The sequence below is a fragment of the Bos indicus x Bos taurus genome, chromosome 16 (assembly GCF_003369695.1).
Source record: "Bos indicus x Bos taurus breed Angus x Brahman F1 hybrid chromosome 16, Bos_hybrid_MaternalHap_v2.0, whole genome shotgun sequence".
In the NCBI taxonomy this organism is placed as follows: domain Eukaryota; kingdom Metazoa; phylum Chordata; class Mammalia; order Artiodactyla; family Bovidae; genus Bos; species Bos indicus x Bos taurus.
This window is the reverse complement of record NC_040091.1, coordinates 46690976-46717625: the sequence shown is the minus strand read 5'-3', so window position 1 is coordinate 46717625 and position 26650 is coordinate 46690976. Positions and strand designations below refer to the sequence as shown.

The 26650-nt window shown below is 52.2% G+C and overlaps 2 protein-coding genes across 11 annotated transcripts in view; one reads left to right on the top strand and one right to left on the bottom strand.

Moving 5' to 3' along the window:
• The window catches only part of NPHP4 (nephrocystin 4), a 138284-nt gene extending 125856 nt beyond the window's left edge, over nucleotides 1-12428 (bottom strand). For 2 of the 6 annotated variants that reach the window (XM_027565077.1, XM_027565082.1), the window contains exons 1-3: nucleotides 12222-12425; nucleotides 11228-11284; nucleotides 5836-6008 (exon numbers count right to left, since the gene is read on the bottom strand). In XM_027565077.1, coding sequence (XP_027420878.1) covers nucleotides 5836-5970 — 135 coding nt within the window. In that variant the 5' untranslated portion in view covers nucleotides 5971-6008; nucleotides 11228-11284; nucleotides 12222-12425. Of the gene's footprint in view, nucleotides 1-5835; nucleotides 6009-6311; nucleotides 7918-11227; nucleotides 11285-11468; nucleotides 12004-12221 lie in introns of those variants that run through there. The other 4 variants (XR_003514948.1, XM_027565081.1, XM_027565078.1 and 1 more) reach the window with 4 other exon arrangements.
• Nucleotides 12429-12604: 176 nt separating this feature from the next.
• Nucleotides 12605-26650, top strand: part of KCNAB2 (potassium voltage-gated channel subfamily A regulatory beta subunit 2) — a 96065-nt gene continuing 82019 nt past the window's right edge. Inside the window, exon 1 of one of the 5 annotated variants that reach the window (XM_027565091.1) lies at nucleotides 12605-12749. The gene's annotated coding sequence lies outside the window, so the exon portion shown is untranslated. The remainder of the gene's footprint in view (nucleotides 12750-26650) is intronic. The other 4 variants (XM_027565090.1, XM_027565083.1, XM_027565089.1 and 1 more) reach the window with 4 other exon arrangements.

Sequence of the window (26650 nt, the reverse complement as noted above, 5' to 3'; positions counted from 1 at the left end):
GTATGGCAGAAACCAACACAATATTGTAATTATCCTTCAATTAAAAATAAATTAAGAAAAAAATGAACTAAGTAAACATATATAGGGCTATTTAGATTTTCTATTTCTTCTGGTGTCACTTTTGGTAAATTGTGCTTTTCAAGAAACGTATCCATTTCATCTAAGTTATTTTTATTGGCACATAAGTTATTCATAATGTCCCTTGATTATCTTTTTAATGTCTGTAGGATATGTGGTGATGCCCCTTCTTCCTCTCCTAATATTGATAATCTGTGTCTCTTCTCTCTTCTCATGATCAGTCTTGCCACGGGTTTATCAATATAATTAATATTTTCAAAGAACCAACTTCTAGCTTTACTGATTTTCTTATTATTTGTCCTTTATTGATTTCTGCCCATATATTTCCTATTTCCTTCTTCTCTTTTCTTTGGTTTTAATTTATTCCTTTTGTCTAGATTCTTAAGGAGAAAGCAGAGATTGTTGATTTTACACAGGCAGACCTCAGAGACAGAGGGTTCAGTCCCAGACCACTGCAATAAAGTGAATATCTTAATAAAGTGAGTCACATGGATTTTTTGTTTCCCAGTGCATATAAAATTATGTTTATACTATACTGTAATCTATTAAGTGTACAATAGCATTTTGTCTAAGAAAACAATGTACCTACTTTAATTTTTTAAAAATGTATTGCAAAATACCATCTATCATCTGACCCTTCAGTGAGTCATCAAAGATCACTGATGACAGGTCACCATAACACAGACAATAATAATGAAAAAGCCTGAAATATTGCAAGATTACCCAAATGTGACAGAGAAATAAAATAAGCAAATGCCGGGAAAACGGCACTGACGGACTGTCTCCATGCAGAGATGTCAAAAACCTCCAATTTGGGGGGGTGGGGAAATACAATACCTACAAAGCACAATAAAATGAGGTGTGCCTGCATTTTTCTTCTTTTCTAATGTACTTACATAAAGTTGTAAGTTTCCCTCAAAGGACTGCATTAACTGCATCCCACAAATCTTGATATATTCTTATACCAGTTAGTTCCAATTACTTTCTAATCTCTCTCTGAATTCTTTGACCCATGGGTTACTAGTGAGCAGAGTGTTGTTTAATTTTCTACTATTTGGGGATTTTCTGGTTATCTTATTATAATTGATTTTTTAATTTAATAACATATTGGTCAGTGAACATATTCTTCATAATTTCAATCCTTTTAAATTTATTGGGATTTATTTTCATGACCAAGCATATTATCTATCTCTGTAAATGTTCCACAAGCACTTGAGAAGGTGTATTTTATTTGTTAGGTATAGTGTTTTCACGATGACAATTCAGTTAAGGTGGTTGGTGGTGTTCAGATCTTTCATACCCTGATGATGGGTTTGTTTGTTTTTTTTTTTTTGGCAGGGTGGGTGGGGGGAGTCTATTGGTTCTATCACTTATTGAGAGAGTTCAGATCCGATCAGTCGCTCAGTCATGTCCGACTCTTTGCGACCCCATGAATCGCAGCACGCCAGGCCTCCCGGTCCATCACCAACACCTGGAGTTCACTCAGACTCACGTCCATCGAGTCAGTGATGCCATCCAGCCATCTCATCCTCTGTCGTCCCCTTCTCCTCTTGCCCCCAATCCCTCCCAGCATCAGAGTCTTTTCCAATGAGTCAACTCTTCATATGAGGTGGCCAAAGTACTGGAGTTTCAGCTTTAGCATCATTCCTTCCAAAGAAATCCCAGGGCTGATCTCCTTCAGAATGGATAGGTTGGATCTCCTTGCAGTCCAAGGGACTCTCAAGAGTCTTCTCCAACACCACAGTTCAAAAGCATCAATTCTTCAGTGCTCAGACTTCTTCACAGTCCAACTCTCACATCCATACATGACTACTGGAAAAACCATAGCCTTGACTAGATGAACCTTTGTTGGCAAAGTAACGTCTCTGCTTTTGATGCTATCTAGGTTGGTCATAACTTTCCTTCCAAGGAGTAAGCGTCTTTTAATTTCATGGCTGCAGTCACCATCTGCAGTGATTTTGGAGCCCAGAAAAATAAAGTCTGACACTGTTTCCACTGTTTCCCCATCTATTTCCCATGAAGTGGTGGGACTGGATGCCATGATCTTCATTTTCTGAATGTTGAGCTTTAAGCCAACTTTTTCACTCTCCACTTTCACTTTCATCAAGAGGCTTTTTAGTTCCTCTTCACTTTCTGCCATAAGGGTGGTGTCATCTGCATATCTGAGGTTATTGATATTTCTCCCGGCAATCTTGATTCCAGCTTGTGTTTCTTCCAGTCCAGCGTTTCTCATGATGTACTCTGCATAGAAGTTAAATAAACAGGGTGACAGTATACAGCCTTGACGAACTCCTTTTACTATTGGGAACCAGTCTGTTGTTCCATGTCCAGTTCTAACTGTTGCTTCCTGACCTGCATACAGATTTCTCAAGAGGCAGATCAGGTGGTCTGGTATTTCCATCTCTTTCAGAATTTTCCACAGTTTATTGTGATCCACACAGTCAAAGGCTTTGGCATACTCAATAGGGCAGAAATAGATGCTTTTCCATCTGGAACTCTCTTGCTTTTTCCATGATCCAGCGGATGTTGGCAATTTGATCTCTGGTTCCTCTGCCTTTTCTAAAACCAGCTTGAACATCAGGAAGTTCACGGTTCACATATTGCTGAAGCCTGGCTTCGAGAATTTTGAGCATTACTTTACTAGCGTGTGAGATGAGTGCAATTGTGCGGTAGTTTGAGCATTCTTTGGCATTGCCTTTCTTTGGGATTGGAATGAAAACTGACCTTTTCCAGTCCTGTGGCCACTGCTGAGTTTTCCAAATTTGATGGCATATTGAGTGCAGCACTTTCACAGCATCATCTTTCAGGATTTGGAATAGCTCAACTGGAATTCCATCACCTCCACTAGCTTTGTTCGTAGTGATGTTTTCTAAGGCCCACTTGACTTCACATTCCAGGATGTCTGGCTCTAGGTCAGTGATCACACCATCGTGATTATCTGGGTCGTGAAGATCTTTTTTGTACAGTTCTTCTGTGTATTGAGAGAGTTAAAAGCCTCTAATTATAAAGGTGAATCTAAATGCAGTTCCCTTTGGTTCTACAAACTTTGCTACAGAGATTTGAAAGCTGTGCTACTGGGTGCTGGGCACAAACGAGATAAAATAGCAGGCCAGTTAGTCTTTAAAATGCTGGCTTACAGGTCTGGCCCTTGGCTGGAGTTTGCAGTCTGGGGACACAGACTTCACCACCACCCTAATGGATTGGAATGGCTTACCAGTACTAAACTTCTTGTACAAAGTGATTTATGCTGATCACTTGCTTTCCTTCTGGAACTCTGGAATCCTACTACATGCTAGGCAGAGTGTATCTACATGACCAGTTCCCAAAAAGCCCTGAGGTTTTTTTACAACCTATTGGCACTGAGTCTCTGACAAGCTTCCTTGGTTGGCAGGATGTCCCAGGTATTGTCCCAGCTCGTTGCTGGAGTATGTCTTGTGGGAATCCCATGGCAGAGGACCCTGGGCGTTCATACCCACTGCCTCCCATATGCCTTTCCCTTGGCTGATCTTACTCTATTTTTTCACCAAAACAAATCTTTCCTTTGAAGATGACTATGTGCTGAGTCATGTCAAGTCCTCCTAGTCAATCACCACACCTGGGGGTGACTTTGGGGGCTCCCATCACAGGAGCACACACATTTAGGGCCATCGCATCTTCCTGACCATCACTGTCAGCATGAGATGTCCCTTTATCTCTGGTGATACATGCTTCACCTTGAACTCTACTTTGTCTGAAATTAGTACAGCCACAAAGCTTTCTAATGCTTAGAGTTTACATGGGTATCTTTTTTTCCATTGTTTTCCTTTCATACATATGGTTTGAAGACATATATTTAATATCTTCATGTTTAAACTGTGATTTTTTTATAAACAACTTATAAGTGGGTTTTAAATGTTAGCTTTTAATGTATGACTCTATTCTACAGACACTGTACATTTTTAAAAATTATTTCAATGACATTATCCATTATCATAATGTCTATAAAAGCAAACACCTGGAGTCAGAACAAGTGGTCATTTTAAGGAAGGACCTAATGAATGGATGACAGGTCATTCATATAGGAAAAGCTATGCTGTCTTAAGGAAGAATAAGAAATTCTTCATGAAATGACAGTCTAGAATGAACAGTCTAGAACATATATGGGGGGGAGGTTGTTTTTGTTTATTTTGTTTTTCAAAAGGTCTCATTTTGATCTTTTCTCTCCCAGAAATCCCTGAATGGAAACCCAATTATGTGACTTTCATGAAAGTATTGACTTTATCTTTGGGAAGGAAGTAAAAATGATCTACATTTACCAACGTATAATTCATACTGTTAAGAATATTTTTTAAGATATAGAATATAGCAATAAGCTACCATTCATGCCAAAAAAAGAGAAAAATATACAAGTATATTTATTTGTTGTGGTTACTTAGAATGTCTGAAAGGTTGTACAGAAAATAGGTAAATACCGGCTATATCCAGGATGAGACAACCATAGGACAATACACTTACCTTGTGTGCCCCCTTGAATTTTGAGCTATGGGAATTAGCTTTTCAAAAACAAGTTAAAATGCATTAATAAAGTAAAATAGGAAAATAAATTTCCTTTGTAAAATTCCTAGGCAAGAGACAACTGCTGTCTACTAGCCCGTGAGTCCCTGGAGGCAGAGCTGCTGGAGCTGGTCTCCCCAGCTTGGAGTCCCAGCTGGCCGGCTGGAGCTGTGTTACTCTAGGCATCTGACTCCACGTCACTCGTGTTGCTTCCTCTTCTGTAAAGCGGGGGTTATGATGCTACCTGCTTCGTAGGGCTGTCGTGAGGATGAAGTGAACCAACACAAGTGAAGCGCTAACAAGTAAAGTTGTTGGGGACGTCTCTGGAAGTCCAGTGGTTAAGCCTCTGCGCTTCCAATGTAGTAGGCATGGGTTCGATCCCTGGCTGGGGAATTGGGATCCTATATGGCATGCAGTGTGGCCAAAAAATAAAACAAAGCTGTAAGAGCAGTAATCACCGCAGTATCTACACAGAGGCAAGCACACAGTAGGTGCTCAATCACAGGGTTTGAAGTGATGATGCAGGATGTGAGCGATTTAACAATAGTAGGTTATTCTCAGACCTAGTGCTCAGACAACTCTGAATGTAAGGAGAATTGCTCTGCCAGATGCAGAGGAAGAAGATACGGTCTCGCCAAGCCAAACCCCACAAGCCGCATGCTCACAGTGGCAGGCCTGGATCCTTCCTGTGCGTCCCCCCAGAACCCTGGGCCTCCCCAGAATAGTACGATCACATGGGTGTTCTGTGGAGGCACATAAACACCAGCTTTTCTGGCAGGTTCCCTGGCAGCTGAGGGCAGAGATGGACACAGGGCCCCAAAACGAGGGCCTGAGCGTGCAAAGGTGGTGGTACCTCCACCTCACATCTCCCAGGATGCCCAGAGCTCCACCCCTGCAGTTCTAACCCCCAGGCCGTGCTGAGCCACACACAAGGCCAGCCCTTGCAAACAACCTGGCCAGGAAATAATTTAGGAAATCGAATTATCCGGGTTTTTGGATTGCTCCACTGTAGGCAGCAAGAAGCCTTGAGTCAGGGTCAAAAGTGCTGACTGAGTCGCTGAATCACATACCCTCTTTGCTGATGGGCCACTTTGCCTCCAAATGCTGCCACCGCCCAGGGTGATGGGCACAGTGAAAGACTCAGATAAACACGTGAAAATCGATACTGTCTCAGCTCACAGCGGTGAAAGCAAGCATTTGACATTAAAGAGTCGGTTTCTTTACCTGCTTAATTAGCGGGCCATCAAGCCACTTCAGGACACACTGAAACGCCGTCGATTCCTTCAGAGGCTGGCGTGCTCTCTGTGGGTGCGGAGGGACCAGCAGGTTTTGGTCAAAGATCCTGTGCCAGTCGTGCATTCTGCTGGTCCCCGGGTCCCTGGGGCCTCTGGGATTACCTGCACCATTTGTGTTCAAATAAATAAGAGCGTTACGAGGGCCCAGTGCTTAGAGAACCTCCCACTAATGCCAGGGGAACTACCACCCTGTGACCCACACTCTGACCTCCCCAACCCCCACTGCAGCCGAGGACTGGCATCCATGCCACCTTGCCTGGCCAATCAGAGCATGCCTACCCCAGCCTCAGTGACTGGTTTAGGGATGGCCACACGCTCTGTCCAGCTGCAGAGGTGGAGCCCTGCACAAGGGCACCAGGCCTTGGGAACTGGGGTTCTTAGAGGGGCCTGGGGGGCATGACCTACTCAGAGCCAATAAGATGTGAGCTCAGAGCTTCTGCTGGTTCTGTTGCAAGAACACTCTCCTCTGGGGCCTTCGGAGCAGAGAGGCCATCAGCTCGGAGCTGCCAAGGGGGACACCATAGGAGTGGCCACCTTGAGACACATACAAAAAGGCAGGCAGCGTGGGAGCAAGGCCAGCGGTCCAGACGTCACCAGGAGAGCCCTGGCTCAAGGGGACCCTGGAGTCTGGCCCCCAGGACAGCCGAGCCACAGACAGTCCTGCTGGTGGAGCCAGGTGGGGACAGACTGAGTGTTCAGGGTGTCTTGGCAACCTGGCTCATTCAAGATTTTATCTGCCTTCCGGCAGACGAGGATCTCGAGACTGTCTTCAGCTGAAAGAGAATCTTAAGCCCTTGGCCTTAATAAGAGGCCAAATTCTCCTAAAATGGCCAGCAAGGAGAAAGGGCAGTGGGTTTGGTCTTCTAAGACAATAGGTCTCTAAATGCAGTCCACAAAGCCCCAAGGTTCTCGGAGGTGGTCAAGGGCTCCAGAGGCTCAGAGCTATTTTCATAACCTCCAGATGCCACCTGAGTCTTTCACTGGGTTGGCATTTGTGCTGATAGTGCCAAGGCAATGGTGGGTGAAGCTACTAGGGCCTCATCACCTCCCAAGACAACGGCAACCAAAGCCCACCAGCCACCCTGTGCTCTTCACCCCTCACGGCACAGAATCCAGCAGCTTCGCTTAATAAGGTCCCTGGGGAGGCTGTGCAAACTATGGATTTCATTACATCTTGATTTGACCCTTGAGGATGCGTGCTTTTAACATTCTGTGATGAAAGGAGGTGAAGCACAAAAAGCATTTCTGCTGCCAAATGAAGGGCCAGGGTCACCCCGGGGTAAGCTGGGCATGATCGCTGGGCTGTGAGTTAAACTGCCTCCTTCCTGCACTCAGCAACACCATTCTTACTAAAAGAACAGCTCAGAGACAAACAATGGTGATTCAGAACTGGGAGCTTCAAACACAGTCTGAACAAAATGAACCTGTCACTTCAAGGTAAACTCATAAAAACTGAGCTTTCAGGCAAAATTCAGAATTGGGAAAATCTGTGCCCTCCACTGCGAGCCTGACAGCTTCATAACTCTTGAAGACTTTCCTGACAAGAGGGGTAGTGCTGGTAACGAAAAGTGAGCTTTTGAAATTGTGTGAGTAGACGTGTCAATATTTGGAAGATCTGCCTAACTCAGAAGCAGTTATTGTCTGAGAGAATAAGCACAATGATGTAAAATCTTGCATGGGGAACAATCCACCCAAAGTGTGATGCAAACCAGAGGATTCAATGTAACAGTGTGAAAGTTTTCAGACAGGGTGTCAAACTCTGCTCTGCTTGTGAGAAACCCTTAAGGAACGATTGCTTGTGGGTTTGGGTACAGCACAGAAGCAGAATATCCACAGTTCTCTAAGGGCTCCCCGTCCACCCATCTGCGTCTCCTTCAAATCCTTCAAGCAAAATGACAACAGACTCAACAGAGAAGCAGTGCCCACTGGGATTCAATTATGCAAAACAAAAACAAAGCAAAAACCCAAAAAAGGCCTTCTCTGGTAGTCCAGTGGCTAAGACTCTGTGTGCCTAATGCTGGGGGTTTGATCCCTGGTCAGGGAACTAGATCCCACATGCTGCAACTAAGACCCAGCACAGCCAAATAAATAAATATTTCAAAAACAAACAAACACACAAAACAACCCCACTCTTCTTGGTAATGTTTTTGTTTCAGAAAACATGGCTGGCTTTCATTAAAAAAATATATTTTTATATTAATATGTAACAGGTCTGCTGCTGCTGCTGCTGCTAAGTCGCTTCAGTCGTGTCTGACTCTGTGCGACCCCATAGACGGCAGCCCACCAGGCTCCGCCATCTCTGGGATTCTCCATGGAAGAACACGGGAGTGGGTTGCCATTTCCTTCTCCAATGTATGAAAGTGAAAAGTGAAAGTGAAGTCACTCAGTCGTGTCCAACTCTTAGCGACCCCATGGACTGCAGCCTACCAGGCTCCTCCGTCCATGGGATTTTCCAGGCAAGAGTACTAGGTCTACTGTTTTTAAATGAATTAATAACACTGTCGACATTTCTCAACAATAAATGTTGGTAGGCGTCACTCACATTTTAGGAAGTTATTTGGAGTCCTCAATCATTTTTTAAAGCATAAAGCAGCATGACACTAAAAAGCTGGAGAAAGGTTGCTCTAAAGGGACTTGAAATACAGGGCTTCAGGCAGCTGGCCCACCCTCCACATTCACAGGCTGTGCTGGGAATGCAGGGGGGCCCTGGAGGTATGAATGCGACTGGCCCCCCTGAGACGCTCTCCCACACCCGGTGGGCTTCAGTGTGGGGTCCGGCCCCCATTGGAACACCACCCCGACCCTGCATACATCTCCTTGAGCCTCCAGATCCAGACTGTTACTGTATGAACAGTAAGGCACACACACCGGTTTATGTGGGGTTTTTCCTCTGTGGGTTATGTTTGTCTGCTCAATACCACTTGTTTTGCAGAACTACCCTCCCCAGTTCTGGCCCGAGGGCTTCGGGGCTGGTCTCAGAGATGACATACACTGTGTGTGTCTTCACTGGGACCCCAGCCACGGCACCCTCTGGACAGGCTGTCTCCCAGGGCCAGCTCCTCTGTGCTTCTGCACCCAGCAGGCTTCTGTGCTTTTGGTCAGAACACGTATCAGCTGTCCTGTACTGACCTACTCCCTGGCCCACTGCTTGCAGAAGGAAACCTACTCTCCTGGGGCCTTGATACCGCATTTACAATCAGAGCTCAATCAATTCAGCCCTGAAACTGAAGTTTCAATAAACTTGTCTCCCCAGTTTTTCTCTTTTTCAAGGAAATGTTTCATCATTGACATTAGTTATAAAATTGAGAGGTTTATTCCTGCAAAGTGAGGGCCTTCACAGACTGGGGGGTAACTCTACAGCAAAGCCCTTTCTGCCTCAGAAGCACATGTAGGGAAACACCCTCTGGAAGGAGGCCCCAGTGGCAGTGTTTCCTGGCTCCAGGACAGTGCCCCTTTTGTAGGTGGCTCCCTCGCCCCAGATCCCTAACCTAGTGCATCCCCCCACTTCCCTGGGTGACAAGGGGACCCAATACCACATTTGCCAGGACCGGTTGCGATGACAGGATGGCACTGCAGGAGACGCGCTGGGATGAAAGGCAGGTCTCCCAAGATCAAAGCTCTGAGCCAGGAAGGTGAAGGCAGGTGGTGGAGATGGAGTGACTACTGGAGTGGGTGATGGAGGGAGAGGTGACTCCTGAGACACAGGCTCCTGGGAGTAGGAGCCTGGACAGTCCCAGGGGCTCCATTACACACAGAGCTCTTCCCCTCCCGCCTGCACCCCCCACCCAGTGCCCCAAACGGCTCTCACCCGGCCCACACTCCTGTACACTCCATCCTGCCCTTGCTTCAGTTCCTCCCATTCAGCACGCCCTCTATCCCCCTTGACAGCCACAAGCACCCCTGGATGAGTCTTCCTCTGGTGCCACCTCCCCAGGAAAGCAGCTCCATCCATACATACCCCCTCACACGGGACCCTATCACAGAAGAGTCACCCAGCTTCTCCAGGCTACATGGTCACTGTCGTCCTGCAGGGACTGAGCTCCATGAGGTCAGGACTAGGTCCTCAGTGTAAACCTTTCTAATGATTAAGTAAATCATTCAATTATGCTGGAGAGGAATGAAGAAAGCTGCGGAGGAAGGCAGAAGGGCCTTTGGGGCCAGATGAACCATAAAGAGAAAACTAGGAGGGTCCCGTGCTTTGAGCCCAAGAAAACGATACAAGGGCCTCTCCAGAGGAAGGGGGAAGAAAAGGCACCAACTTTTACTGAGTCCTTATCATGAGCCAGGCACTCACATTTTCATATTTGCTATTCCAATAACTCGAAGATAAGTACCACTACTGTCCCATTCCTACAGATGTGAAAAGTGAGATCCTGAGGTTAAACAGCCAGCCTGAAACCATATAGCTAGTCGTACAAACATCAAAGCCATTATAACCTATGCCAGCCCCTCTGCCCACCAAGGCCAGGAGAAGCCCTCAAGGGTAAAGTGAGAGCAAAGAGGTCGAGGAGCCTGGGCTGATCCTTGCTCTCCTCTCTGACTTCTGCAAAGTCTCTGCCCTCCCAGCATCTGCCTCCCACCTACAAAAGGAGGGGGGCCTCTGAAGCTCCCTGGAAGTCTTTGCTTCTGCAGACCTACCTGATCAACAAATATTCACCAAGCACCTGTTCTGTCCCAGTACAGTGAAGCGGACTGTCAAATACCCTGTCTTCAAGAATCTAAATAACCAGTAGGACAAAGACTAGGGGACAAGCCTGAGCAGCCCAGAGAAGACAAGCCTAACCCAGTCTCCCTTTTTGGCAAGGGGTTGGTGGGGGGAGGAGAAGAGGAGGGACCCAGGCACTGAAGTGATCAGCTGGGCTGAGGTCTCATCAGCAGTGATTCACCAAGGAAAGGGAGGGACAGGAGCCACAAGGAACTTCCCGGGCACAAGGAAGCTTCCCTCCCAAACGCAAAAGAGATCTGGCCTTCCTGAACCTTGAAAGCTCGGGAGCTTTTTTGAGAGTAGACACCAAGTGCATGTGTGTATGTATTCAGTCGTGTCCAACTCTTTGTGACCCCACGGACTGTAGCCTGCCAGGCTCCTCTGCCCATGAGATTTCCCAGGCAAGAATGCTGGGTGGGTTGCCATTTCCGACTTCAGGAAATCTACCAGACCCTGGGGTCAAACTCGCATCTCCTGCATTGGCAGGCAGATTCTTTACCAAATGCACCACTTGAGAAGAAATCCTCCCCCCCCCCCCGCCCCGCTAGAGTAAGCAGAAGTCTAATTAAGCCCTGCCTGGAATTCCTCTTTCAAGGAGTGTTCTTTGAGTACCTACCCTGTGCCAGGCCCTGGAGAACACTGCAGACAACCACGATGACCTCAAGGAATGTATCTGAAGGGAGGCAGAAACACAGGATACAAGTTAGCACACAAAAGAGGTGGTTGTGACCTATGAAAATCACAGAGGAGAGGAGGGTGCAGGGAGCTGTGATGGAGACCCGGCTTGGAACTGGCGGCGACGGCACAATCATCTAAAGTACACCTTTTCCAATACACAAGCTTGTGAGACTTCCCACCTGCGCTTCAGTCAAAATCACACAGTGCGACAGTGAAGGCAGGACCAGGGCTGCGAAGGCATCTGTCTTCTATAGAGACAGACATGAAAGAAATGTGCAGGGTCTGAAGAAGGCAGCAGGAGACAGAGCACTGGGGTTCTCAAGAGCACAAGGGCCCAAGTGGGGAGCTCGGAGGCGGTCAGAAGGTCGGCGGGCTGGACAGCGGAGGGGAAGGCGGGAGCAGCTCCAGGGTAGGCCTTAGGCAGGCAGGACCATCGGAGCAGGGAATCCCGCGAGGGTCAGGGAGTCTCCAGATCTCCACTGGGCAGCGGCGATGGGTCGGGTCGGCAGGCAAAGCAGGGGGTCCCCAGCAGGGGTCCGAACGGGAAAAGGGGAGGGCCAATGCCGCGGTCTCAGCAAAGCCCACGCTGTCGCCGGAAGCTGAAGCGCTGCCAGTGGGTGCGGAGTCTAGGGGCAAAGTGCAGAGATGGAGCCCCTAAAAGCCCCCGATACCCTACAGGACCGGGCGGCCCGGACCACACCAAAAGTCAAGGAGAGGGGGAGGAAAATGCGACCGACGCGGGCACAGCCCCGCGCTAGCCGAGTTGCCGCGCCCCTCAGGCCCAGGGCCCCCAGAAGAGTCGGACGGAGCACCCCACATACACTTCGGGATCAAGGCCTCGGGCCGCTAGGTGGCCGCTGAGCCTCGGGACTGAGTCCAACCTCCCCCGCGGCGCCATCCAACGTGGTTCCGCCCGTGGCGGGCAGTGTTACCTAGGAGACGCGCCTGCAGCAGCCGCCCCCGCCCCCGGGCGTCGAGCCCCAGGCTTCTGAGGAAGTGCCTCTACGACGGATCCAGAGGCCCGGCGCTGGCCGGTGCCCACCAGAGCCGCAGACCCTGCGGGCCGAGGACCGGCCAAGGGGCGCCGGATCCGCTGCCACCAGCTAGAGGAGCCTTGGAAAGGGAAGAACTCGCTCTCCGTCATTCACGTCAGCAGGACGCAGGGACCAATCAGAGCCCAAGTCCAGGGTCTCCGCTCCAGCAGCGCCAGCCAATCGGCGCGGCGGCGGGCCCGTCCTAATTTGCATGGTCGGCGATCCCTCAGCCAATAAGAGTGTGACTGGCGTGAAGAACAACCAATGAGAATCTAGAAGAGGAGTGGCCCCGGGCGTCCCACGAGGTGAAGATGCTGCGGGCGGAACCTGGTGGAGCAAGCGGGATTCGGGGGCGCTAAAGTCGCAGGGGCAGGGCGGGAAGGAAGATCCGGAGCGGGATAGAGGATCCGGAGCTGGAGCCCCCAGGTGAGTGCAGGGGGAGACCCCAGCCGTCCGCGCAGTCCCCTGCAGTGCGCCGGGAGAGCGGCGGCGGGCACCGCGAGGCCCGCGCTGACTCTCCATCTCCTTGTCCCCAGCGCGTCCCCGCACCCGCCTCCATCCTCACCTCCTCTCCAGCCGGCTCACCTCCTTCTCCATCATATCCCTTCCCCCATTCCGCCCTCCTTTGGCTGCCCTGTCTGCCAGCCTGCCCGACCTTTTAGCTCCCATCCCGACCCCTGCCCCAACTTCATCCCTCCCTGACCCCTCCTTTTCCCGCAGCTTCGCCTCCCCCTCCCCCATCCCTCTTTCCATTCCCTCTCCCAGCCTCAGCGCACCCCCCATCGGAGCGCTCCTGGTCCTAGTCCTCCCCATCTCTCTCTCAAAGGCTCATCCTGCCTCTCCTTTCAGGTCCCTAGCCCCATCTTCCCACCCACTCTGCTCCCAATCCCTACGTTTCCCCATGGGCGCCCTCTCTCCATCTTGCCCTGCTCCCCAGGACCTTGGCACTCCCCTCCTGCACCAGTTCATCTGGCTACCTACACACCTCACCCCACCCGGGCCCCTCTGCCCCTACCCCATCTTCAGCTTCTCTTCCCCCCCCACCTCCCCTACCTGCTGCTGCTCCCACAGGACGCAGGACACAGAGCCCCAGCTACTGCACCGCGTCCTGCTGCAGTGGCTGTCCTGTACCTGCCCACCTTTCCACCCTGCCATCCAGGCAGCCTACCCTGGCTCTGCTCCCCCTGGCATTTGTCCAGGGGCTCTTTTGGGGTCTACACTTTGTCTAGAGCAGCCTCAGGGGGTCTCCAGGTGAGAAGTCCCTTAGCACCCTGCCTTCCTCCCTGGCCATGATGTCCCTCCCCACCCCACCCCCACTTTCCTGCTCAGCTTACTTTGTGATTCAGCATTTTTGGGGTGGTAACTTTCTTTGCCTCCTGGCATGACAGGGACCTGGTTGTGGGCTGAAGGCAGGGGGTCTTGACCCTGAATTAGAGGAACAGTCCTGAGCTACCTGGTGGGGTCAGGGTTGGGGAACGGGAAACCCACCAGTGGGGGCAGTCCTTTCCTTTTTCACTTGTCTTCCCTGTGTTGAAACGCATCCAGGGGGAGATGACATAAGTAATAGCTCTTGGGGAAATGGGCTATTAGCATTTATGGAAATTAATACATCCACATCCGAGGCGCAGGAACACCAAGTTCAGGCCACAGCTGTCCCACTGTCTGTCATTTCAGGATTTCTTCTTTCTCTGCAACTTCTCCTCCCCCTCAAAAATGCCATCCGCCTTTCAATGCCAATAGCAAGCCCCTGCTCTGCAAAACAACCACATTCAGGCCCCACGTTGCAGGGTTTGCGGACTGTGGAGAGTCGTGTCTGCCTCCTTGATTGTTGCTTAGTGTATGGATCTCCCCGCAGCGTCCAGGCTCACGTGTGGTTCCTGGGCTCCTGCCCCTGAGCTGTCATGACGGGGTGCCCAGAGTGCATTGGCTACCCAGGACCTGTCTGTGGGGCACACTCTCCAAGCCCATTCCCGGCCTCAATGACATTGAGGGTGTTCCAGCTGCAGTGCGTTCCTACCTCGAAAGCAGCCTGCTGGAGGCTCCCCTGCAAACCCGAGGTCCAGTTCCTTGTGCCTCTTCCTGCTGCACCAGCTGCCAGACCATGTGGGGGTTGAGCCACCGCACAGGGAGGAAGGGTCTTAAGCAGTGTGAAACCAGGTCTCATGCTGAGAACCCAAAAGGGTCTGGACGGGGATGAATGAGCATGAAAGCAACTGCACACAGGTGTGACAAAGACACCACGTTTCTTGTCTACTGAGGGTCATGGGCCATGGCACTGAGGGACACAGGGGTGAGCAAGCTCTGAGGTGGGGCAGATTGAGAAGCTTCACACCTTGGGGCTGGCTTGCTTTCCTTCTTCAATGATCTTCTAAACCCCAGATGATTCAGGAGGAAGTGACTGGTACAAGTTTTGGTTTGGCACTTTCCGGCAAGGGAGGGGGCCTCCTCTCGACTTTCCTGTTTGTTAGTGCTGGGGGCATAGCAACTGGACAGCTCCACACGTGGCAGAGGAAAGCCTCCTCCGCTTCTGGAACCCTGGGGAATGTGTGTGGTTTCCCAGGACTCCGGCTGGAAGGAGCATGTGTCTAGTCCTTGACCTCCACTTCTCCATGACCTTCACGTCACCAAAGATCCCAGAGCCCTTTCCTGAAGTCCCTGAATTACAGGCAGAACAGTGGCACTTCTGGCAGCATTTGGGGAAAACGGTCTCTGACTGTCTTCAGGGCCAGGGACGCCCCCTCCATCCCATCCCAGCAGCTAGAAGTCCCACCTCATAGAGGTGAGCCTGCTAGAGCTGCAAGGGGGTTGGGCATCTTCCACTTGGGAGTCATCAGCAGAAGCCCATAGGCACAGACTTCTCCAAGGTCACTCAGAGGTGTCAGACCCTGTGCCTCCTGCCAATCTGAGCCAGGAATTTCTTTCTGCCCACTGGAGGAAACCAACACCCCATGGATGTGCCAACCAGTGGCCCTTCAGAAAGCACTTGTAAGGTCATGCTGACACATGGGGAAGTAGCACCATGGGTGCTTCTGAGTCAGTGGGGCTGTTGGGAGTCAGAGATGCCACCAACTGCAGAGAACCCTCAGCCACAGCATCCTGCCCTGCCTGGCAGGGCCCCAGAGCCAGGGCCCTGTCGTCCCAGAGATGTCATCAAAGAGATGGCAAGGGGCCGGGCCACTGGGTGAGATAAAAGCAAAGAAGGGACGCTGCGCTTTGACCTTGCTTCGCTGCGGGTCCATGTAAATAACCATAAACCCACTCCCTGTGAGGGAGGATGATTGGTCTGGATGGGAACTAAGCACAGAGAGGTGGCCAGACAGACCCAGCCTCCTGATCATGAGGAACCTGGTTCTCTTCCCACTGCACCAGCCCCCTGCCTGTCCCACCAGGCTCCAGCCCATCCACAAGTGCCAGAAAGCCTTACCCCCATAGACGCGTCTCCTCCAACGTGCAGGAGGGTCAGGTTCGACCGCCACTCCTGAGGTATGTGGAGGCTGCCTTTCTCATGACCAGAAGGCCTAGCACACTCAGCCTCCTAGCCTCTGCATGTCCCCCCTTTCTTTGGGGCAACTCTAAGGGGATGTGGTCCTTGGCAAAGCTAGTGCAGAGGAGAAAAAGGGACAGGGCCTCCCCCAGAGGGCACAAAAGGGGCCAGTTGGGGACATCACTAGACTGGTCATCCCATCACTTCTGGGGTGAACTTAAGCCTTTCCATCCAGCCTGGCCTTGGCAGGAATGTGAGTCTCCTCCCCAGGCAGAGGTGAGCAGCTACTGGGTCTTCATACCTTTGGCCACATCCTGCGGGGCTGAGATGGAGCCAGCCTTCCTCTCTCTGTACACCAAGGGGTGTGCTGTAGGCCTGGCCACCCCCACTCAGAGTGTGCACTGTGCCTGCATACTTTCTAACTCACCAGCTGGAAAATAGAGTCTCAGGAGGTCCCCCTGCTCCACCAAGTGACCAGGTGGTTAGCTCTGGAGACCGGGGACATCTGGGGTTGTATGTGTCCCTTGCCACAACACCTGTTCCCCCGCATCTCTGGCTCCCTCCTCCATTGAACTTCCTCCTTGCAGGCAGCCCATCTTCCCCCTCACTCCAGCACACAGGCGCTTGCAGAACTGACTGTCTTGGTGCCACATTGGGAAAAGGGGGAAAGCAGAGATGGGCTGGGAACGTCTCCTGTGCTGCAGACCCACTTGGGGGCCTTTCCCCACCAAGATCTTGAGCCATATTAGGGGGTTTTCCCACACCTAACTTGATCATGGATCTTGAGCCCAACTGCTGAGTCGCTGAGATCCATCATCCAACTCAACGGATGAAAGCCAAGTGCATCTTTCTCCTTCTCAGATCCCCACACCGGGTTCAAAGCAAACCAGCAAACTGTTCATTGTCGGGCTAGTTTCTCCAGTGAGCGAGCAACTTCTGGGGTCCCATAGATACGGGATCTGGTCCGCAAGCACAGCAGTCCTGGCCTGTGGCTCCTGGGGAAGAACTAGCTGTCTGAGTGTTCGGCTCTCACTCTCCCAGCTGCTTGACCCTGTGCTTGCATTGCCCTTTTTCGGGCTCGGTGAAATGACACAAGTAGAGGCCTAAGAACAGTGCCTAGCATAGGGCAAGAACCTCCTCAGCTTCCCAGCCTCTGCGTCGTCACAGGCTGAGCACAAACCTTCGCCCTACCTGGAGCCCAGGTGGCTCCCGGGAAGGCTCAGTCTGAGTGACTCAGGTCACCCTCGGAGTCATTTCAGGAGCCCACGTGGGGCTCCTCAGAGGGGCTGTATGCTCCTGGAAAGGAACCTGGGAGAGCCCAGCTGGTGGCTCTCATGGAGGGTGGAGGGCTTTACCTATCTGTGCAGATCACAGCCTCCCTGTGAGTGGAGGGACACGCCCCACCCTGTCCTCCCTACCCCAGGCCTCCTGGAGGACACCCGTCTGCCCGCCTGCCCACCTGTGCAGTGGCCTGTGGGGACGAGGGGGCTGCAGAGCCCCGCCCCCAGCTTACCCACCCTCTGCACCACAGCATGTTTTCATCTTCCACCCCTCAGCAGCTTTACAATCTCTCAGAGCCAACTCCAGTCTGATGTCCACAAGCTGTCACATGCAGCCCAGGGCAGAAGGAGCTAGAATTCTGCCTGGGAACGTTGCATTCCTGAGCTCCCCGTGATGGTAGGGGCTCCCTCGAAACAGTGCCCTTCCTGCCCCTTCTGGATGGAGGCAACTCGAAAAAGGAAATTCTGATGAATCCACAGATTAAAAAGTAAATTAGAATTAAACATTGTTTAAAACCTGTAATACCTCCAATGGGGAAAGGCCTTTGCAGCAGACATTTGAAGGGCCAAGAGTGAGCAAGACCCACCTCACCTCCACCTCTAGGGGCCAGGAGCCAGGAAGGGGAGGCAGTAACCACAGACCAGGAACCATCAGAGATGCCTCTGCTGAGAGAGGAGAGATGGGGGCAGATGGGGTTGACCCTTGACCCACACCTTGAAAGGAGGCAGGGTTGTGACAGCAAAACTGGGAAAGGACTGTCTGGGAGGGGACCCTGCCTGGGCAAGTGCCTGAAGGGAGGACAGTGGGGGCGGAGTGCTTTGGACAATGGCTGAGATCCAGGGGAAACAGGTGGAAGGTGCCTGTAGGAGTTGTTGGTGGGGGGGTGGGGGTGGGGGGGCAGGAACTGGGGTCTGAGAGACCAGCCATCAGAGGAATGGGGGCTTTGGAGCTGGCAGTGACATGTCCAGGCCAGGATAGAGGAGGCAGATGTGTCTATGACGTGTGGTGAGAACCGGGTGTGGTGGTGGGGGAGACTGCGTGTCTTCTTAAGGGGAGACTGTTGTCTGTATTGGGTGCTTCTGTAGACCCAGCATCTCGCACAGAGCAGGACCCCATAAATATGTCTGGAGCTGATGAAAGGAATGAAAAGATAGGAGGGCAGCAGAGCACGGCCTCTTTGGAGCTGGGTGGCAGTGGGATGTGGAAGGTGAGAGGAGCCTGGAACCCCAGGCTTTCATCCCTAGGTGTCGTCGGCCTGCACCCTGCTGACCCTGCTTTGTTGGGTCCAAGTTATGTGCCTTGGCCTTCGGTTTGGCTGTGGGCATTGAAAGGGGAGACCTGGGTTCGAATGGGGTTCAAACCAAACGTGATCGCTAGCACCCACCTGTCACAGCCCAGGCAATGGACCAAGTCACCCTGCAGGTGGGGACAAGAGTGAAGGGGGCAGAATAAGGAGCCAAGGGAGTGGTCCTGAGTGTAGGATTCGAGAGAAAAGACGAAGATCAGGACAGGAGGAGACCCTGGGTTACCCTGGAGGCCAGGAGGAAATGGAGACAGGGGCGGGAGGAGGTGTCCATTGCATCAGGCGGGCCCCATGCTGCTGGGGCCAGCCTCTACCAGGAGTGGAGGTGATGGTGCTCCCCACCCCCACAACAGGTGCATGTGCCACCCTCTTTGCCCTGTTCTATGTCGACTCCAGTTTAAAGAGCTGACATTGTCCCCCTTTTACTGGTGCAGAAATAGGCCCTAAAAACTGAGGTGATTGTCCTCAGGTCACAGAGCGTGAACAGGGAGGAGTCAGGATCTGAAACCGGGCTGTTGGGGGCCAATACCCACCCTCCTGACCTTTGCACTCTGCTGCCTAACTGCATGCTAAGTCACTTCGGTCATGTCCAACTCTTTGCAACCCCATGGACTGAAGCCCGCCAGGTTCTTCTCTCCTTGGGATTCTCCAGGCAAGAACATTGGAGTGGGTTGCCATGCCCTCCTCCAGGGGGTCTTCCCAACCCATGGGTGGAACACGCGTCTCTTACGTCTCCTGCATTGGCAGGCAGGCTCTTTACCACTAATGCCACCTGGGAAGCCCAGGCTCCTGAGAAATCTGACCTTGATAGAAGGAAGGACGGTGAGAGAGGCAAGCAGGTCAGTGGGGAGAAAAGTCACTCTTCTGGTGACTGGGTCCATCAGCCGCATCCTCAGTCTGTTTATTCATAAAAGATGGTTCTATGGTGGGTGATTCTGTGTCCTGCCCTAGTAGGGACATTTCTGGGGATGCCTGTGAACTGCAGGGCTGAGGCTCATCCTTGCAGTCTCAATGATGCATGTGACATGACTGCAGAGAAGGGGGCCTCTCTGGTGGCCCAAGAGGGACCAGGAGATCCTGAGCCCTGAGACACACATTGGGATCACAGTGGGAGAATGAAAACAGCCCCCTCGAGTCCTGGTGGGGCTCAGTGGCCACTGGCCTGGGGTTGCGAGGCAGCACTTTGAGAAACACTCAAAGTTTGCAGACTTTCCCATTTCCACTTTGTAAAGCGGCGCCCAAGGACACACGCCTTGACCATTGGAAGTTCTGATGAGCGGGGCTTCCTGGGGCTTCTTCAGTGCTCTGGAACTTGGGAAGCCCTCACTTGGCTGGGCCACCTGCTATACTTTTGTCAGCTTCGAATCCCAAATCCAGCTTGATTCCTGTTGTGGGTGGGGAGTTGCTGATGTCAGCCATGCCCCAGTCCCCCTGGAACAACACTTGGCCAGAAGGCTGACTCTCTCACTTGGCCAGGAGGCTGACTCTCTCACCTGTCCTGAGTGACGGAAGCAGGCACTCCACTCAAGAGCGGGCCTGTCCCTCAGGACTGAACCTGTGGCATCCCTTCCCCTTTCTCGTGAGGCCTGCCCTCCCCCCCACACCTCTGCTCAGCAGCTCCCTCACCCCCCGGGGAGTGTTGCCTTTGCCTCTCACTGAGGAGAAGGTGTTTTTTGTCACCCAGTCCAGAAGGCCTGGAGCCATGTCTGCCCCCTTGCTATTGCCAAGGTCACGGAATGCCCAGAAAAGGGATCATTGCAAATCCCAACAAAATGCCACCCCCTTCCGCAGGGACACAGAGCTCTGACCCTCCTGTGTCCTGGCCGGGGACACAACAAGGGCTCCCGGGAGGCTGTCATGCTTCCTCCTCAGCCCAAAGGCTGAAGGTTGGGTTAGGAAAGACCACTGTGGCCCTTGGAGCAGCTCCTGCGGGGTACACGTGGACCACGCCCTAAACAAAAGGCCTGTTCAGATGAGACCCATCCGCCACCCTGGGCCTGACGCCACTACACAAGGGACTCTCGTTGCTCGTAGGAGCGACCCTGCTCCTGATCCTCACCTGTGCTCCACCCCTTCCTTCACTGACCCAAGAAACAAGGGCACAGACAGGGCCACTGCCCCCAGGAATCACAGTCAGTGGGGGAGGAGGTGTGGGCTCCAACCCATGGAGGTGCCACTCAGGCCCAGTGGGCACAACACGACAGGACAAGGTGCAGCCACAGGGTCAGGAAGCGAGGAGGCGAGGATGGAGCTGCTGTGCTTCTCCCTGAAGACAGAGAAAGGACAGGGTGGCTTTCTGGGCAGGGAGAGCCACATACGAAGGTGCAGAGATGGCTGGTGGTTGCAGCGGTGGTGTGGGGGCTGGGGGGAGTCCTCATGAGAGGGATGCGGGGTTAGTTGAGGAAAGATCTTGGAGGCTGCTCATCTGTTTTGGTAGGAGTCACACCAAGCAGCATGTGGGATCTTAGTTCCCCGACCAGGGATTGAGCCCACACCCCCTGCATTGGAAGCACAGAGTCTTGACCACTGGACCAGGGAAGTCCTAGGCACTGCTCATCTTTATTTTTTGTTGTTGTTCAGTCGCTCAGTCGTGTCTGACTCTGCAACCCCATGGACTGCAGGCACGCCAGGCTTCCCAGTCCTTCACTATCTCCCAGAGGTTGCTCAAACTCATGTCCATTGAGTCAGTGATACCATCCAAATATCTCATCCTCTGTCTTCCCCTTCCCCTCCCCTCAATCTTTCCCAGCATCAGGGTTTTTCCCAATGAGCCCGCTCTGCATCAGGTGGCCAAAGTATTGGAGTTGCAGCTTCAGCATCAGTCCTTCCAATGAATATTCAGGGTTGATTTTCTTTGGGATTGACTGATTTGATCTCCTTGCTGTCCAAGGGACTCTCAAGAGTCTTCTCCAGCACCATAGTTAGAAAGCATCAGTTCTTCAGCACTCAGCCTTCTTTGTGGTCCAGCTCTCACATCTGTACATAACTACTGGAAAAACTGTAACTTTGACTATATGGACCTTTGTCAGCAAAGTGGTGTCTGTGCTTTCTAATATTTATTTATTTATTTAGCTGTGTTGGGTCTTAGTTGCAGCATGTGGGACCTTTGATCTTTGTTGTGGCATATGCAGAATCCTCACGGCATCCTTTGTCGCATTGCCTGGACTCTCTAGTTGTGGCTAGGGCTGTGCAGCGCGTAGGCTTAGTAGTTGCGGTGCATGGGCTTAGTTGCTCCACAACATGTGGGTGGGATCTTAGTTCCCTGACCAGGGATCGAACCCATGTCCCCTGCATTGCATGATGGAGTCTTCACCACGGCACCACCAGGGAAGTCTAAGACACTACTCATCTTTAAAGGAAAAATGTGCCCTGGCCAGGACACAGGAGGGTGTAAACAAGGAGGCATCTCTGCACCTAAGAGTCAGAGCACCTGTGTCCCTGCAGAAAGGGGGTGCTATTTTGTTGGGATTTGCAATGGCTTTTCAGGCATCCCGTGACCTTGGAAAGAACAAAAGAACAGATGAGGCCCCTCTGTGGGTCTGAGCTGGGTCATGAATCCAGAATGGGGGAGAGGGAGCTGACAGTCCCTGGAGGCCCCCACCCTGTCCCCTGCCCATAGTTCCCTTGGGAGCCCTGAGCTGCTCAGCTAATATGATTGCCACAGCCCCCCGACAAAACACACACAGAAAGCCTGTGTATCAGGCTGGGCCCTCATTCCCTTCCTCACCCAGGGCTGGAAGGTTCTGGCAAAGCCCACTGGGGTACTGCTGGGAGGGATGTGGAGGAGAGGGTTTCTCCCCACCTTCCTGTAGCCTGGTAACCATGGTAACAATGGGGAACTGCTGGAGGCTTCCAGCCACCTGCTGGGTTGTATGGATGCCGAGGGCCAGGCGGGGACCCACGGTACAGGCGTATGGGCCCCGGGCAGCAGCCTTTGTGAGCAGCAGGAGAGGGGGCGGCAGGTGCAGCCCCAGTCACCCAGGCCTCTGCAAGCAAAGGGCCCTGGGTCAGGGGCTGAGGGCACAGGTCAGGGGACACTTCCCCAGTCCCTTGAGGGAATGAGAGGGCACTTTCTCCAAGGTTCATGCAGAGCCCCTGGTCTCTAAAGCAGCCCTGAGCCAGCAGGCATATAAACTGTTATAGGGTCTATTTAATTTATTATCGAGTGGGTGGGCTGAGCTCGAGTAGCCAGCAGTCCTCAAGAAAGTCCCTTTGGGCTCCTTACTCTTTGACACCATGTGGTCCAGCCACTCGTTTTAGGGAGAGAGAAACTGGAGTTCATGGAGGCATCAGACTTGTTGGCAGCATGGGGCCCCCAAGCAACTCTCTGACCGCCAGCTGGTGTCCACTCCCTGAGCCCCCAGCCAGCATCCCATAAGTCTCTCTGAGCTCCCAGTGTCTGGTCCCTCCTAGAATATGTGCCCCCTGAAGATAGGTCATGTCTGTCCAGTCACCTCTGTACCCCCAGCTCAGCCCTGGGGCAGGTGCATGGCAGAAGCAGGTGCTTGGCAATGATCAGAAATGATGGACCCTCCCAGAAGGCAGAACAGGGTAGGCTGGTGGCTGCCACCTCACTCAGGAATATCAGAGAAGTGAAACCCCTGGGCAGAAACCAAGTGCCAGAGCATCCCCGGAACCACCTCCATTCATCAGAGCACTTCTGGGGTGCACCTGCATCCCCCAACTCAGTCCCTTCCCTTCTTTCATTAACCGGACAGCCAGTGCCTAGTCCTCCAGATAGACACTCACTGCTCTGTTCATGTGGGTGAATATGGGCTTCTCAGGTGGCACTACTGGTGAAGAGCCCCCCTGCCAATGAGGAGACATAAGAGACTCAGGTTCAATCCCTGGGTCAGGAAGATCCCCTGAAGGAGAAAATAACCACGCACCCCACTGTTCTTGCCTGGAGAATCCCATGGACAGATGAGCCTGGTGGGCTACAATCCATGGGGTCGCAGAGTCAGACACAACTGAGTGACTTAGCATGCCGCACGTGGGTGAATATTGCTGGTGGGGTAGGACCTCCAGGGCCGTCACCCTCCCTGTAAGCCTAAGGAAATCTCACCTGACCCAGGCTGATTTCCTCGACTTCCATGAAACCTTGGTCCTTCGAGCCACTGCATTGCAGGTGTCCAAGGCCCACCCTCACAACCCATTCCCTCACTGTGTTCACATCTCCAGGGCTCAGAGCTGCGGAGAGGTGATGCCACAGTCCTGAGCACCCTCCACCCCTCTGTTTCTTGTGAGGCTCCATTCCAGGAATGAAGTCCTAGTGCCGGTTCTGGCACTGCCCTCCTGCCTCCCCGTCTGTCCACTCATCTGCCCCAGGAACCTCCGGAGTCCCTGCTTGGAGGAGCTGACTTGCAATGCACTGGCCACCTGGTGATCTTTGAGTCCTTGAGCTGAAGCCATGGGACCAGGCCTGGGCTACCTGGAAGCAGGCACAGGCTGTTCCCACTGTGGGCTCCCTTATTCCATCTCCCTCAGGCAGACCGCTCCATTGATGGATCGTCTGCAAAGTATCATATCCTGGGGCACAATCCTGCCGCACCTTGAACAACAGGCAGTGCCCCAGGGAAGGCAAAGCAGCCGTGGCCTCTGGGACCTGGCACCCAGCCAGAGGTGGCAGTCGGCAGGGATACACCCCTGCAGCTGAGGGTGAGACAAAGCCAGGTGTCAGAGCCTGTGTGCTGAGGCAGCTATGGTCCAGGGACTGGCATCACAGGCTGATGGCCACAGGCTCCCAGCCGCCTGGCATCTGGACAGATGAGCCGTGTCCTGCAACCCGGCAGCCTCCACAAACAGACCACATGCTCAGTGCCCAGCAGCCACATTCATGTGTTTATAGCAGAGCCACTTAATCATGTGGAGATAATTCCTTCGAACTGCAGAAACCATCCCGGGGCATCCCGATTGAGTGGTCCCAGGTGGCAGACAGAGAAGGCCATGTCCCATGGGCAGGTTTCCAGGGAAGCTGATGGTCTCCAGGAGGGAGGCTAGATGACCAAAAGCCTTTGCCCTGCTCCAGAAAGGAGGCAGGCACTTCACATGATGCTGGAAAAGGATGCTGATGCTGGTGGTGACGGTAGTGGTGATGATGGTGCTGGTGGGGATGATGATGGAGATGGTGGTGATGAGAATGACGATCATGTTGCTGATGGCAGCAATGATGATGACCATGATGGTAGTGCTGATGAGGATGATGATCATGTTGCTGATGACAGCAGTGATGATGACCATGATGATGGTGCTGGTGGGGATGGTCTTGATGGGATCGGTGGTGATGGTAGTGAAGATGGTGGTGGTGTCGATGATGCCGATCATGTTGCTGATGACAGCAGTGATGATGACCATGATGATGCAGAAGAGAGAGCTAGGGTGGTGACTCTCCTGTCCTTATTTGTATCAGCAGCTGCCCTTGGTCCGGGATTTGCTCTGTCAGGCTCTTGCTGAAACCCATGAGCATTTACTCTTAATCCTCCAGCTACTCCAGAAGTTGGTGCTTCATGGGTGAGAACGAGTTTCGTGCTCAATCTCAGGTCTCACAGCCACCAGAGGACTCTGGGCCCCGGATCACCTCACTCGTGGCCTTGCCCCTGGGCCAGAGTGGCCAGGATGCCTGGTAAGGGGAAAGCACAAGAAAGGCCCAGCCCAGCCCCCAGCTTGGTGCTGGCAGAGCCCCACGTGGGACTCCCCATGCTACCCCTAGAGTCTGTCTTCCCCTGCCTCATACACACAAACACCCCACCAGAAGGGGGTCACTGAGTCAGCAGTGATGCAGTTGGGAGGTGGGACCCCCTCCCCACATCCTGGATGCTTTCCCCTCCTGCCGGCAGAATCGTGGGGCTCTCCACTTCCCTGACTCACATCACTGCCTGAGCACCTTCCCAACAGGGAGTCATCACTGCAAGAAACTGACTCACATCCCATCATTTTTCCATAATTCACTTAAACATGATCTTAGGGGTTTAGCAATTTTTCACCCTTCCCAATAGTGCCATCATGAGCACTGGTGTGCATCTAAGTTTATTTCCTCTTGAATGGTTGTTGTTCAGTTGCTCAGTCATGTCCGACTCTTTGCAACCCCATGAACTGCAGCACTCCAGGCTTCTCTGTCCTTCACTATCTCCTGGAGTTTGCTCAAATTAATGTCCATTGGGTCAGTGATGCCATCCAACCATCTCATCCTCTGTTGCCCGCTTTTCCTCCTGCCTTTGATCTTTCCCGGCATCAGGGTCTTTTCCAGTGAGTTGGCTCCTCTCATCAGGTGATCAAAGTATTGGAGCTTCAGCTTCAGCATCAGTCCTTCCAATGAATATTCAGGGTTGAGTTTCTTTAGGATTGACTGGTTTGATGTCCTTGCTGTCCAAGAGACTGTCAAGAAGTCTTCTCCAGCACCACTATTCAAAGGCATCAATTTTTTGAGGCTCAGCCTTCTTTATGGTCCAACTTTCACATCCATACATGACTATGGAAAAACCATAGCTTTGACTAGACGGACCTTGAATGGTTAGGTTATGTTTAAATAAGTAGGATTTCTGGATCCCAGGCTCTGGGCCTCTGTTACCTGATAACTTTCTGAGAAAATTGTGCCGCACACCCCCAAAGCAGCAACGCCTCACTGGAGTAGCTTCCTCACAGCTTCACCCTCAATGAGTATTTTCATTTAAAAATGCATTTTTTTTTCCTGTTCATTACAAGATTGCAAAGGCGCAGTGCCTGATGGCTTCCTTTTGCATCCCTTTTAATTCAACAGAGCCTTTAATGGATGAGATGGAGTAAAGCTGGCTTTCGAATTGCTAGTGTAGTGCTGCATGGGCAAGATATTAATCTTTCATGCCTCTGTCATGTGGTCCCAGCAGTGTAATCCTCTTTGAAATCATTTGTTGTTTATTCTTACAGTCCCCTGACAGTGGGGAGAGCCCCAGGAGCCTATTCACTAACGCAAGAGAGCTGCAGAAATTTGCCTGCAGACACCCACTCCCCTCAAGGTGTGGAACTGCACCAGGGCTGGGGGCACAGGGCCCCAGCAGAGGGTCACAACCCCCAGAGAGAGCAGCTTCCACCTACAACCTGCTAAGGTTAGGGGGTTTCCAAGGGTGGCTGGTGAGTCTGCTTCCCAGGGCTCCTGGAGAAGATGACCACAAGTGGAGGAGTTCAAAATGGCCATGTTTGTTCGCTGGCCGCTTTGAAGGCTGGAAGTCTAAAATCAAGGTGCCTGCGGGACTGGTTCCCTGTGGAGGCTCTGAGTCTGCTCCA